Source organism: Mchenga conophoros, linkage group LG5 (assembly GCF_057382185.1).
Source record: "Mchenga conophoros isolate Kocher_MC1m ecotype Shallow Benthic linkage group LG5, M_conophoros_male_GT1.1, whole genome shotgun sequence".
Classification (NCBI taxonomy): domain Eukaryota; kingdom Metazoa; phylum Chordata; class Actinopteri; order Cichliformes; family Cichlidae; genus Mchenga; species Mchenga conophoros.
In genome coordinates this window covers 20,920,796-20,935,533 of record NC_140530.1, presented here as the reverse complement: position 1 = coordinate 20,935,533, position 14,738 = coordinate 20,920,796, and the positions used below count along the sequence as shown (strand labels likewise).

At 40.7% G+C, this 14,738-nt stretch overlaps 2 protein-coding genes across 7 annotated transcripts in view; one reads left to right on the top strand and one right to left on the bottom strand.

The window, feature by feature from the left end:
• The window catches only part of qrich1 (glutamine-rich 1), a 19,719-nt gene extending 4,981 nt beyond the window's left edge, over positions 1–14,738 (top strand). The window contains exons 1-12 of one of the 6 annotated variants that reach the window (XM_085274096.1): positions 6,684–6,817; positions 7,960–8,219; positions 8,294–8,362; positions 11,344–11,481; positions 11,576–12,382; positions 12,751–12,910; positions 13,090–13,244; positions 13,343–13,457; positions 13,822–13,930; positions 14,025–14,176; positions 14,265–14,355; positions 14,443–14,738. In XM_085274096.1, the coding sequence (XP_085130222.1) occupies positions 6,811–6,817; positions 7,960–8,219; positions 8,294–8,362; positions 11,344–11,481; positions 11,576–12,382; positions 12,751–12,910; positions 13,090–13,244; positions 13,343–13,457; positions 13,822–13,930; positions 14,025–14,176; positions 14,265–14,355; positions 14,443–14,632 (2,253 nt within the window). In that variant the 5' untranslated portion in view covers positions 6,684–6,810 and the 3' untranslated portion in view covers positions 14,633–14,738. The other 5 variants (XM_085274099.1, XM_085274097.1, XM_085274098.1 and 2 more) reach the window with 5 other exon arrangements.
• LOC146574454 (proline-rich transmembrane protein 3) lies at positions 1,219–5,338 on the bottom strand. Its single transcript, XM_085275567.1, has 3 exons — positions 4,850–5,338; positions 3,620–4,113; positions 1,219–3,285 (listed from the first exon to the last, which is right to left on the bottom strand). The coding sequence occupies exons 2-3, from the start codon at positions 4,095–4,097 to the stop codon at positions 1,646–1,648; spliced, it is 2,118 nt and encodes a 705-aa protein (XP_085131693.1). The 5' UTR covers positions 4,098–4,113; positions 4,850–5,338; the 3' UTR covers positions 1,219–1,645.

Sequence of the window (14,738 nt, the reverse complement as noted above, 5' to 3'; positions counted from 1 at the left end):
TCAGACTTTTTGATTTGATTGATGTGGTCTGCTGGGTTTTTATGATCTATTCCAAATGAATAATTTACATTTTAAAATTAATCATTAACAAATCTTTTGTTTAAAAGTAAACAGTGAGTCGCCGGACACACCACCTTTAATAAGACAGATGTGAGATGGTATTTAGGCTATTGAAACTTACCAATTTAAGTCACTCTGATGGTCACATTTGAATGTCAGCAAAGTTTTAGGCTAAACATCAATCACACTGCTGCAGGTGTTTGCACAGCACCCACTGCATCATCATCACAAATCATCACAAAGTTTGAAAAACGATTGAGAAACTGTCACTGCAACATACAGCAAATGGAGGCAAGGCATCACACCTTTAATTATTATATAACGGTGCTTTTGTAAAATGATTTCAAAGGTAATCTCCAGAACCACCCCCTTTTCAAACTGTTGACCAATCATTCATTGCCATGTCAACCTGTAGCGGGAGAAGTCTTTGTTGTGTATGATAAGCATGTACTGGACTAATCAGCTCTGTTATCCTGTTTTTTGTGTTTGCGCACCACTGAGAAATACGACATTACGACATATGCATTGGGGCTACTGAAAGTAGAAATAAGAAGATTAAAATATTTATGGGAAAAATAACCATCGAGTTTGCGATTAAAAAAAACAAAATGTAGGTTTAAAAAAGTTCCAAATTCAGCAGGAAAAAGAAAACTCAGAAAATTTCAAATGTTTCTGAGGTTTTTTCTTGTAAATGTGCCTTTATTTAATCCTGAATTTACCACTTTGTCTCTGTACAATTTTTTTTCTTGTCAATTTATGACTTTTTGAAAATTTTGAGTTCTTCCCAATAGATTCTTTTTTTCTAACACTGGTAGTTATATCAAACAATTCAAGCTGAATAATAACACAACTAAATGCTACTAAGTTTAATTAATTCCCTTTTGTTCGGGATAATTACCCACACCCATGTCTAAAATCGAATGTTTAAATTCTATTCTTTTTTTCACCTCTTCTCAAAATCTTCTGTTTCTCGGTTTTTCAGCTTTACGTAAACCAGTTTTCAGTGATCTAAACATCTACTAAAAGATTACATCCTTACACCTCCATGCTGACTGCCATTATTATGATTTGAACACAAACACACACACACACACACATATTTGAGGCAAAATCAATAAAAGTAAATTTGGTATGATGTAAAACATGGTTAGCACAAAATTTATTCTTTCAATTTCTAAATTTATTGTTGATCATATTATTCATATAAATTCAAATTGATTTACAAACAAGACAGTAAAAACATCCAGTCGCTGTTGGTACACTAATCAGATGTCAACAGATAAGAGATGGTAACCTGCTGAATTAAAGGTCATCTGTCCTACATACACAAATAACACTGACAGAACAAAACATATTAGACCTTTATTATTATTAAATACTCATATTATTCACTAGGAGAAAAAAATCTGACTCAACAGATTTATTTAAGTGAAAGTACCATCATCTTCTCAAAAACATAAAGATCACATAAAAAGTGACAAATTTCAGGTCATACTGACTGTATTTTTGCATTATCAAACCCACCCATAGTAAACAGTTTTTACTAAAAGAAATATGATAGTTTATGTAAAAGAAGTTTATGTCCTTAGAGGTCTGTGACATCGTCATCTGACCAGTAATGCTGATGCATCACTGCAGAGAATTCCTCTCTCATGTATGCAGCAGCTTTAGACTCACTGCTGCCATTATTTTCAGATGCAGCACTGGGTGACTGTACTGGTTCTTTGGCCTGGAAATGGTCTAGAGATGCCGAAATGGACTCTGTGTCCATCCAGCCGTAGCTGATAAAAGCTGGAGGGAAGGGTTTTAGACCACCGTCTTCATCATTGGTGCCCATTGTCCATGAGGGAGGCGGAGGTGTGAACAGACTCCCTGCTACAAGCTGTCCGTGGTGAAAAGCATTGTCAATGCTGCGCCTGAGGTTAATAGGAGATGGGGGCCGCATGTCAAACTCTATAAGTGAAAGAATACACTCACGTTCACCAACTTTTTGCCACAGCAATGCTGCCTGAGAGTCCGAGCTGCTACTACCAGGATCAGACTTGTGCTCTGATATTTGGGTGGATGTTCGATCATCATATGGGGACATTATGTTGTTGCTGATACCTGCTTTTGACAGGTTATATTTGGACCAGTTATTTGGCATCAGGTCTTCCCAGCTTTTATCTGATTTTTTTAGTGGGACTTTCCACACAGTGGCTAACACCCTATCCCAAAAGCTTTTATCCTCCATTCTTTTGAATGCCTCCACTCTGCTCTGCACATGATCACCCCTTGTGTGACCCTTAGATGGAGTCCAGAAGATCCAAGATCCCAGGACAAGCAAAGAGAATCCCCAGGCTAACTCAAGGAGTCTCGCCCAGAACTGACTCAGCCACCAGCCCCAGCCAAAGCGCCTCCAGTTTCCCAGTAGCCCATAAAGCCAGAAGAGACTATACATCTGAAGGCTGCAGCATAGCACCCCAAGGAAAGCGCACCCTGCTATGACTCGCTTTCCACGCCTCTCGGGCCTCTGTGAAGGAGCCCACTGTGGTAAAGAGGACCTGAGAAAGGGTTGCAGATTGGAAAGGGCCTTTGTGAGGATCCCCAAGCAAAATGGGAGGCCCCAGCAGAGGGAAAGGGTCTGTAGCAAAAGAGGGACAGCAGGGGTTAAAGTTAAAGAGTATAGATCAGCTACAAATAATGCAGAGCAATGAAATATACCAAACCCTCCAACCACCCATGGGTGCTGCAGCTTTAGTGGGAAAAGTAATAAATTTAACCCTTTCAGTGTAACCAGAGCGAGAGCAAGCTGCACCCACAGAAGAAGCTGCAGAGGAACATTATGTAGCGCTGCCAGAGTGGCATGAGACAGAATCTGACGGGTACCATAGGGGTCAAGTATGAGGAGGATGGTACGCAAAGAACCACCCATGATTAGGAAGCTATTTGCCAGGATCAGGGTGTAACAGAGGGGCCGAGGAAGCGTACATGCTCCAGCCGTCCCCACAACTGCCAGGCAAGCCATCAGCAAGAAAAGGCTGGCAGACCCAAAGACGTGCAATTCCCAGGCAAACGCCAGTGTGCGCCTCATGTCGTCCCAGAGCAGACTGGTGCCATTAAAGTTTTTAAGAACAATACACGGCCCAACACCCAGCACGCAGGGGCCTCCAGGTTCTGAAGGTTTATAATTTATCATGGAAGTAAACGCACTGGTATGGAAAGGAAGTTTAGGGCGGTCTCCACCTGAAAGAAAGAGAAGATTTTATATTTTTAATTAAAAATAATTTCATGGTGAATTTTTACATACTGTACTGTTAGCCTGATTACCAGCATAGTTGCACAGCATGCAGTGTCACAGACAGCTACATCGAACCAAAAGATCCAATATCAATCACTTTTACTTTATTTGCTTTTTAAATAGATTTAAATTTGATTTTTCATACAAAAATGTGAAAAGAAGGATATAATTTTATACTAGATCTCACTGTGACCACCTGACAATTTGATGCAGTTAAAGAAAAACGTCAAGTAATGCACTATGTGCGCTACTTCACTTCCATATCACAGCTTTACTTACGAGTTGGGAAGTTGTGTTTCACAGCAGAGGTATGACTCTCTTGTAAGCGCTCTGCTGTTATGTGGCCGCCTTCCAGCAGAGCTCCCTCTGAGATTACGGGTGCACTGGGGTGAGTGTTTCCTGTAATTGAAGTATTAGCTTTGTCAGCTCTTTGGTCCAGAGGCCCTGAGTGGTGCAGGCTGGGTTCTGTCCCCACTATGATTCCAGACCCAGAGTGGGTTTCTTTGCTCAATGGAGTGACAGCCTGATTGATGAGTTGCTGCAACTCCATGCTGCCAACACTATATCGGCTGCCTTCTACAGGGCTTTCTGATTGAAAGATTACTTCCCTGGCCAAGCTGTCCAGGCTGCTGTTGTTTCTGGCTCCACTTTGAGTTGTTTGGACTGAGCCAGAGTTGGATGGTGAATGCGAAGACTGAATAAGGCTTCCAAGTGAAGAGAGGGACACGGTTAGTGTCACAAAGAGCAGACGCCCCATTTTTGACAGCCAAGATCTGTAGAGAAGACAGAGCGAAAGCACTGAAACACGTTTCCATGCATTCAGGTTCCTAATGTCCCTAGCACTAAAATTAACAGTCTAAAAATATGCTTTACAGTTTTTCTGAAGCTAACGCAAAACTTCAGCCAACCAAGATAATAAAAAGCCTCTTTTAATAAAAAGTTCCTCTTTTGTTGCCACACTTTCACAGCAACTAAATAATCAAAAACTGCTTTGGTAAACACAAACATATGTACTAAAAATATTTATTGATGTCAAGATGGCTAAAACTTGATTTTACCTTGAAATAAACACTGAAACACTTTCTTCACAGCCATAATGGGGAGGTAAATGATTATTAAATATATTTAGATTCACACAGACGAACTTTTATGTTTCAGTTCTAAATGACAATATTTTCTACGTGTAATCTGGAGGATGTGCACCCTCTACAATAAATGCACATTTGAATCAGCAAAATTACAACACAACTTTGGAAAAACTGTTCACAATATGAGTCAGTCGGACCAAAAATATAAAGTAGCCATTTCAGTAATAAATCAGGCAGTGTAAACAATAGGTATCTAAATGCAATTAGAAAGACTAGAAAATGCTGTGAATCCAGAAAAACTCTGAAAAACTGAAATATTTTACCCCTTCATAGTTCAGTTATGATTCAGGCAAACACAAGTATAAAACACACATGACAACACATCATTCAGCTGTCAAATCAGTCTAACTCATTGACTTACCTGCGATCAAGTCTTATTTTCTGCTTTCTTTTTAGTGCATCACGGGTTGTGCTGCATCTCTGGTAAAAGTATGTGTAAAGCCTGATTTCTGAGGTGATACACAAGGTGCATCACAGTGAGCCTTGAACATACTGACTGGCGCGCTCACAACTAACTAACGGCTTATTGCACCTGCTGGTTACTTGGCAACTTTCCATCACTATGTCGCTAGTAAAACAAAGACCTGATTACCATGGCCCATTTCTGGAGAAAAAAAGTTGAATAAATAATTCCTGTTTATTGTTTGCAGTGTTCATAAATGAAGGATTTTAAAATGAAAATCAAAGTTGTAAATGACCGACTGTTAATAACAACCTACAAGCCTTCTGTTTTGTTTTAATGGCAGCTGTTTAAAGGTAAATCCTTCTCAAAAGGATTACATTAAGATTCTTACAGTGGCATAAAGTCACCTGCAGTGATAAGCCAGTAAGTCACGAGCCAAGTAAGCTGTTTCATGCCAACTTACTAGCTTATTATTTTTCCAGAGTGTGCATGTGAAAGACTTACGCTTTATGATCAAATTAGGAGAGTGTTAGTCACCACTCAGATGAATCCTGTGGTCTTTTCTCTATCAATAATGGATCAGCTTTCTTTCCTCTTAACGTCCACCATGGTGATAGTGTTCGGGCTAGATTTTGCTAAACAGGCAGATTTTCAGAAACTAGAAGATGTTACATTTCAAATGAAGATTCACCGCATTATGACTTTCGTTTTTTCCATGAACCCTCTTAGTTCCAAGTCATCTTTGCTGACAGCCCCAATTTAGCCTCAAACCATAAACGTAACCCTGTATTTTGGAGAAAAGCCAGTATATATTATACTGGAAAAAATAGTTCTGTTGCATATGTTAAAATAATTTTGTCCCCTTACTGCAAAGAATTTGGACATTTTCTTTTTAAATTACATCTTCTAGGATCATTGCTTGTGATGAGAGACCTCAAGGGGTTAATTATAATAGACTCAGAATTTGGGTGTTTTAAAGTCTATAAACAGGGGTGGACATTTAACAAGAACCTATCCTTAACCCTAGATGTGTTGCCAACACCCTGGAAGATGTTAAGCAGTTAAAGAAAAATGTACACATACTACATAAACGCTGCCATAAGAGAGCCCTTGTAGAGTCAGAGATAGTCTGCAGCGAGTGTGGGAATTAACTCTTTCCAATCCAGTGTGTAGAGGACACAGCCTATGCACACAGCGCATCTGTCTAGGTCCACCTTAAGAAGGGCAAGAGGCAGTTTGTTGTGGAGGGAACAGGGGGAGGCCCTCAGTAGCACATGCCTGGCTCTTTAAGGCAGACTGGGGAAGTTAGAACAAGTTAAAGGCACATGCATTCATGTTTACCAAGCTTCAGGAGAACCATCCTGGAAGAAAATGTTTGTGTTCATTTAAAGTCACGTATCTTGATTTCCAGAGTCAGAGGAAATAAATTAAACAGTTAATAATAAAATAAAATGATTAATAATCAAAAACAGAGACATCGTAACATAAAAACAGTTTGACCGAAAATAATAATTTAAGTAAGGAATCCCTACTAAAATATTTTAAAATAAAATAAATAACCAAGGCCAATTAACCACATAATGTGGCCAATATCTATCTAATTTAAAACTATACAGATCCTACTTTTCTGTAATATTAGAACAGATATCTAATAGTATGACAATGATCAGTCATTATTTTGTCTGATTTTTAAATTAATCCTCAATGAAAGGAGTGGTATTGTAAAAGGCTGTCTATTTATTGCGATCATTCAAACTGGGTATCTGTGTATATAGGTTCTATCATTTCAATGCAAATGACCCTGTTTTAATCTGAGAGACTGTGATTATCTTGCACTGCCAGATTACGGTTGACCCACCGTTACAGATGAGACATGCCCTACCTTTAACTACACAAATGTGGTTGCACTTCTCGTCCAAATGTCATGTAAGTTTTCATAACAGTGCTGCTCTTGCTACCGGGATGGGAGCTGCAGTTATCAGCCCGTTGGTTGGCAGAGCAGTGTGGAGAGCAGCCGCGTTGTTTTCGGGGCCTATACTTCCGTCATTTTATGTCTCACTTGGTAAACAGTGTGTGGGGTTTTGTGCGTGTGTCGCTGAGTGGTGTTTTTTTGGACATACGACGTGGGATTTCGCCGCATAACTAAACCTGCGCTTTGCTGGAAGTGGTAAACTTTTAACACAACCCGGAGCTCAGCGTGAAATAAGCAGACGTCAGAGAATCGGCCAATGGTTAAATTTTATCTCCGTGTAATCACGGCATTGTTTTGCGGTATTGCACAGCTGCTAAAATGTGCTATGTAGCCAAGTAAATGGTATGCTGGTGGTAGCTGTTAGACGTTTATCGGCTTTTTGGTTTTAAACACCGTGCCTTGGCGGAAACAAGAGGATTTCATTTTATTTAAGGTAGCATGACAGGATCCAGAGCAGCCGAGCTAGCTCGCTAGCTAACGTTAGCACAGTGGTTAGCCAGCGAGGTGTTGCTGTGTTAAATACAGTTCGATAGCCTCTATTATGAGTAAAACTATAGCCGTGTTGTATAAGTTACGGCATAAATTATATTGGTATTCAACAGTGTAGAATGCAGTCGGCGGTTGCTACTCAGTGAACTATCCATATGGGTTGTGGCAAAACAGCGCCTAGCTAACATTGTTAAGCTAGCATGCTAACAACTAGCTGTCACATAAACTGTCAATATAATGAAACCAGGCACCATTGTTGGTGCGTTGCTTCATTACTTCATTGCTATTAAACCCAGTTAATCGCTCATAGTAAACATTTAGGTTTACCTTTCAGCTAATCTGTGATTGCAGTGTTTCTTAATTGTAGGAAAAGTTGATTTAAGCAAAGCACAGTCATTGTATTAGCTCCAAGCCAAATGCATTTAACATAGCAACCCTAACGTTCCCAACCTTACTGACAAACATTTAAACTGCATCATTGTAGTTGTATGTAAGAGAGAAAAGCTGTCTCTCATCATTTTACATGAACATTGCAAATGCAGCTTGTTTAGGATGTAATGGATGTAACTGTGCTCTTAGAAGTGTAAAAGAAAAATCTCCTTTCCAGGTCCAGTGACGATGAACGAGCAGGAGAGTGGGGTGGTCTCCTTTGACGAATATGTGCGGCAAAAGGCCCGCACTGTGCCTCAGCACAGGATGAAGGAGTTCCTGGAGTCTCTTGCCAAGGGCCCAGAGGTGCTGCAGGAGTTCAGCCAGCAGGAAGGGGCAGCCACCAGTACAGCCATGGTGTACCATCAGCAGGGTGCCAACTGTGTTTACACAGACAGCACGGAGGTGGCAGGATCTCTCCTGGAGCTGGCCTGTCCAGTAAGACACTTTATATTGGGTGTTGAATTATGTTGTTTGGTGGTTTGCAATTACATGTAAATGTTTTATAACAGGTACAGGTGACCTCAACAGAGATGTCACCCCAGCTGCATCAAGGATCTGAACAGCAGCTTCAAGTGCAGGTTAGTTTCTTCTTGTTTCAGCTGCTCTTGTTATTGGTCGGATCATCTGCCTCCATCTCACCCTATCTCACCCTATCCTCCTCTTTCACACAAACTCTCAAAGTTTGCATCCACACTGCTCAACCTGACCTGGCCCAATGATGTATTCATTTCTAATCATATCCATCCTGGTCACTCCAAAAACAAATCTGAGCAACTTCAGCTCTGTGACCTGCAGTCCCGCCTTGTCTTACTGTCAGTGCCACTGTCTCCAAACCGTAGATCAGAGCAGGTCTCACTACCGTCTTTTAAATTCTTGTTGCTATCCTTCTGTCACAAATCACCCTGCCACTTGTCTCCATCCACTCAACCCTGCCTGCACTCTCTTCTTCACCTCTGTTGTGCACTGTTTGTTGCTTTGCATGGTTGATCCTAGAAATTTAAACTAATCGAACATGATGTCATTTGCAAACGTAGTCCACAGAGACTCTTCCTGCCTAACCTCATACAAAAACATAGTGTGTTTAAATTTTATATAGCCGATTGTCCTCTCAGTCTCAGCACACCACAATTACTCACTAGTGTTTGTGTCATTACATAGAGACCAGAATATGTTACAAATTATTAGTTACTGTTTTAAAAAGCAGTGCGTTATTTTTGCATTACTCCATAGCATAGCCTGATACACTGTCACACATATGAGAATGCATCTATGTTGACATTAAAAACCTGAGGCTACTAAGGATGTACCAGTCCAGCTTTTTCCCTTTCTGATCTGACACCACTGCTTTGACTGTGAGTCTCTGCTGATGTACTGATTTGATCTCAGTGTTGGATTAGAAAGCTGTATTTCTCACTGTGAGGAAGAGATTGAAATAAGGGTGGGTAATTATAGATTCAAAATTTATATCATGATATTTCATCAGAAAATTTGTGCTAATTTTGGTGATATAGAAAAAAAAATACAAAAATTTTAAACACTTGCAGACAGCAGCTTTTTTTGTAAGTGTAAGTACATGAAGTGCACTCTCTTACTGAAATGAAATTTGAAATGTGAATCTGTCAAAACAAGATGGCAACAGCATTACATACAGTGACACAGCATACGTCAAATGTAATCACAAAAGTAGCCGAGGTAGTGTTTCCATGTAAGTCTGTATAAACATATAAAATAACTGCTTAACATTTGAGTTTATCAATAACTAAAGTAGCTTAACCTCAAACACCTGCGCAGTATTGTCATATAATTAACCTGAAAACGTTTTGTTTTGTTTTTTTTGTTTTTTTACCCGGGATGTTTTATGTTGTTTTTTTTGTTTTTTTTTCTTGGGTTGAGCTGTTTAAACACCTGCAGGTGATTGATTTGGTAATTTCTACCCACCATTGGCTCTTCCTGTCGTAGTAATGCTTAGTTTGAGGCATTTGTTTACTTTTGGGTTACATGTCAGGAGCTGCGAGGCTCTCCTCAAAGTTTCTCCACCTTTTGCAGGAGTGGTTTTCTGGAATATTTGAAAGGTAGCTCCCTTTTTACTAAATCTATCAGAGGCTGACATGTTGCTGTTCCTCTCAGACATGCCTGGGTTTTTCTCCTAGTCCTACATTTGAAAATGTAAATGTGAGACATTGCTGTAGCCAAACCATCAAAATATGACACTCTTATAGAACATAAAATGTGTACTGGTGTTGTCTTTATCAGCTATAGCTGTGACTCATTTGTATGAAATGAGGTCATACTCCACTTAAGTTTTCACAAGTTTTGAAAAGGGTTAGGGTTAAAAACAGGCTATAAATTTACAGAATTTATGGTATTTATTATTGAAAAAGGGAGGATATAGAAATATATTCTTGTTCATTTAATCTATTTGCACTGGACTGGAGTCATTAGGCTGCAAACTGGTGTCATTTACAGGCGTTGTACTTTCTTCATCAAGAATGAGACAGCTGGAGTGAAATTAACTTTAACTGACTTGATCACATTTTAAATTATAATTATATCATAAGTTTAGTAAACACTCCTAAAAAGTGTTACACAAAACTTTCCATCTTGCATGACTGGACAGAGCATAATGAGAGTGAAAGTAAACAGGAGGAAAGTTTCCAGTTAAATAAATGCTTCTGCAGATGTACAGATAGAAGTTGTTGGTGTAGCAGCATGAAATGACCCCAAACCTCCCTCCATGCTGTGTTAGCTGTGGCGCTAACTGCTGCTGTTATCTGGTAAACAGAAAACATTGTAGAACTCAAAGGAATGGATCCCATACTGACCCAAAAAGTTGGATCGAGTATTGGACTGATATCCAATCCAAATATCAAAGCAGTGCCTTCTGAGAGGCTACAGTCAGGCTCACTGGAAGGAATCCCTTTCCTACTGAATACAAACAGAAGATCTTTCACTTAGTATTTAAGTATGCATACAGAGCCAACAGGAAATGTGAAAACCACGCAAAGGAGCACTTTACAGAAAAATGTTGTGGTCACAATGATTCTTCAGTAGGAAAAGGTGCAGGTGGAAATGGAGGATACATTTCTGACTGGTTATACTGATTTGTACCATCACATTGTAGTCCTTCTGTGCAATAAAAATTAAAGCAATGTAAATGTTTTTAATGTAATTGGAAAGAGGGTGTTTGCTTTTTGTTTGCCTGTTGTGCAGATAATTAAAGACCTTGTAGCACAATCAATGAAATATCTGTTTGATTAGTAGCAGAAGTTAGTTCTATGAAGTATCACAAGCCAAAAAAAAGATCAACTTTCTCTCAGGATTATGGTTGCTGTTTCATGCTTGTTCAATTCACATTAATGTAATTAAAACAGGATCGGTCACCTCAGACATGGGTGTATCTTACTGAGACTTCAAATGTATAAACTTGAGACGCCTTATGACTTTGATGACTGTTGTGTTGTTCATAGCAGAAATGTCAAAGAAAAGTATTTCAGTGTGTTTATGATTCATAAGGTTGCTTACAAGTCTGTTTGTTTTTCTTACTCTCCCTCTGTGCCAGGTTCAGATCCAAGAACAGCAGGGCCAAACAGTTGGTCAGGTTCTTCAGGTGGCCCACCCCTCTCAGCAGGACATACAGGGAATCTCAACAGCCCAGCTTGTGCAGGCAGGAGAGCTCACAGAGGAGCAGCAACAGCAGGTAGAGGATTAACTTCAGTTACGTCTATCAGGTTTTTCCATGTTTCCCCATTTAAACAAACAAACAAAAAAAACATGTTTACTGTGTTTCACAGATTCAGGCTCAGTTGGTTGCCGCCGTAGCTGGAGGACAACAAATCCAACTGTCAAGTGGCCAACAAATCCAGTTGCAGGGAATGCAGCATATTCAGTTGCCTGGGGGACAGCAAATTCAACTTCAGGCCGGCCAGCAGATTCAGTTACAGGGTGGGCAACAAATCCAGATCCAGACCATTGAGACCATGACTCCTGCTCAGCAACAGGACTCTACCAGGGAGGCAGAGCGGAGGCCCAGCACTATCCCCACTGTTCTCCAACCAGCCAAGAAGCGTAAGATGGATGTCCCCCTAGCTGTTTCGTATGCTGTTCCACAGGGGCAGCAGGTGGCTACAGTTTTAGCCATCCCTCAAGGCCAGCAGCAAAGTTATGTGTCCCTACGACCGGATTTGCTCACAGTTGACAGTGCTCAGCTGTACAGCACTACAGGAACAATCACAGGTCCCCAAGGTGAGACCTGGACCATCCCTGTGTACTCCACTCCACAGCAGCAGGGTGTAACTCACATTGCTATACCACAGGAGACGTATAGCACAGTGCAAGTAACTACCGCCAACGGCAAGGACAAAATGTCCCCAAATTCCACATCGAGGTCTGCCGACGTGCATTCGGCCACCACTGCAACGCAGGAAGAGATCGTGCAGACCCTCTTCCCAGCACAGTTCATGAACGGCAACATTCATATCCCCGTGGCAGTGCAGACCGTAGGAGGGACATACAACACTACACAGTCAGTGCAAATATGGGACCCAAATCAACAGCAGAGTCAAGGGGAAGATGGACAAGACCAGCAGCTCCATCTGCAGGTTAGAAAAGACTCCGTCTTACAGTTGTACTCTGGTCCTCGATGATTATGGCTGGAACTAAATTTGCCCTGTGCAAATGTAACAGAACATAACTGATAATTGTTGCTTTGGTCATAATCATGATGGTGTTTTCAAAAGTTCATGTTTATTTTTAGCCTTTTTTTCCTTTCTGAATTAAGAATGTGAACTAGTTTAACTAGGACTAGTTAATACTACTAATCATAACAATACCATGTTACAACATAACAGTATTATCATACTATGAATTACCATCATGTAATTAATAAGATGTGTTTAACTCTGCTGCCATCTTTCTCAAAAACTTTTTTTTTTTTTTTTTTTTTTTTCCCTTTGCTCTTCTACTGCAGGGTCAAGTAGCCACTGAAGCTCAGGGCGAAGCACCCACAGAGATTCTGGTTCCTGTGTGTCTAAAGCCAGAGGAAGGGCTGGAGGTTTGGCGCCTTTGGGTGAAGAGAAAAAATGCTGAACTAAGCAAACGGGAAACAACAAAGCTTGCGCCCATAGGACGTAAGTAGGCCTGTTACAGTTGTCTCAGTAACAGTGAGCTCTTGCTGAAACCAGAGGAAGTCACAACATTTTGCTGTTGGCACTCTGTAGTACGTACTGTTATTCTTAGTCACCTAGAAGTAAAGTCAGTTTTACACTGCTTCTCCAAACGTAGTGTTTTCTGGTATTTCTGCGTTCAGGTCGTCAGCCCCTGCGTTTTCAGGAAGATCTGGTATCCAGTGCAGTGGCGGAGTTAAACTTGGGTCTTTCCCTGATGACTCAGGAGGCACGAGGATCCGAGGACGAACAGTTTGCTCCCGATGTCCTGTATTATGTTTTCTTGTGTATACAGAAGGTTAGTATCTCCATACTCAACCACAAAAAGGCAGGAAGAATAAAACTAAGGCTGAAATTGCTTTTCTGTGTTGTTGGTTTTTTTTTTCTTTTTTATAGTATCTTTCTGAAAATGGACGTGTGGATGATATTTTCAATGATCCATATTACACTCGATTTTGCGAAAGTTTACACAAAATCCTGCACGACTGGAAACCCACTGTGCATCCTTTAGGTAAGGCAAAATCCACAATTTTGTAATTGTTTTCGATATTCAGGCAGCATTTACATGTCCATTGTCGAGTGTTTACATACATCTTTGACATTTGGGATCTTTTCTGGCATGATTGTCATAGCAACAACCATCAGTCATTCACAAGATTAAAAGAGCTTCTGTTGCCTGTTTGCATTAGCCATGCTAGCTGCACTTTACTAACCTTATGCAGTTAACAGCATTTTTTTTGGCAAGAACGAGCTAAGCAGCAGATCGACGATTTAGTTCGGGATCACATCATCCTGTTCAACATGACGGAGATGCGCTGAAGCCTTAAACACATGCATGTGAATCCTGCCGTACTCATGGTATGTTTTCCTCTTAGGTTATATCATCCCAAGTCACGTGACAGAGGAGATGCTGTGGGAGTGTAAACAGCTTGGCGCACATTCACCTTCCACATTGCTCACAACTCTAATGTATTTCAACACTAAGTGAGTAACCATTGAATGGCCCTTAGTCTTTTATCCTCTCTCTAATCGCTCAGAGTCAAATACCGAATATGGTACAATGTCGTATTTGTTGCAGGTATTTCCACTTGATAACACCTGAACAGCACATGAAAGTAGCTTTCTCTAAAGTCTTAAGACACTCAAGGAAGAACCCAACTAACGCCAAGGACAAAGCAACCAGTATTCGCCTTCTCAAAGGGCAAGGCCTACACAGTGCTGGACAAAAAGGTACTCTCTTGCTCAGGTCGTGATTAGCTCAGTGTTGGATAGCAGAAATGCCCGTTGTTGACCTGTTGCTGTGTACTGCATCATTTAGGAACCGATGACATGTATGAAGAGCAGATTGAGGATCCTGCGAATCCTCTTCGTTGTCCCATCAAACTTTATGACTTTTACCTCTTCAAATGGTGAGCAGCACTTCAGCTTAGTAGGATTTATGTGATGATTACTCTTCAGTTTACACCCCCAGACACATGCTTAACTTTCTTTTCCAGCCCACAGAGCGTTAAAGGACGTAACGATGCGTACTACATGACTCCAGAGCCTGTCGTTGCACCAAACAGCCCGATGTGGTACTCCTCTCAGCCCCTCACAATTCAGCAGGTGGAACAAATGCTGTCTCGCATCATCGTGGTCAGAGAGATCCAGGAGATCATCTGTGTTGTTCCAGAAAATGTGAGCTAGATTGAGGACTTGGCTCACAGGAACTTGTTCTCCAGATTGTTGACTATGCAGTATCCATCCTGACTATTATCATCGATGGCCATTAAAATAAAGTGGAACAACTTCT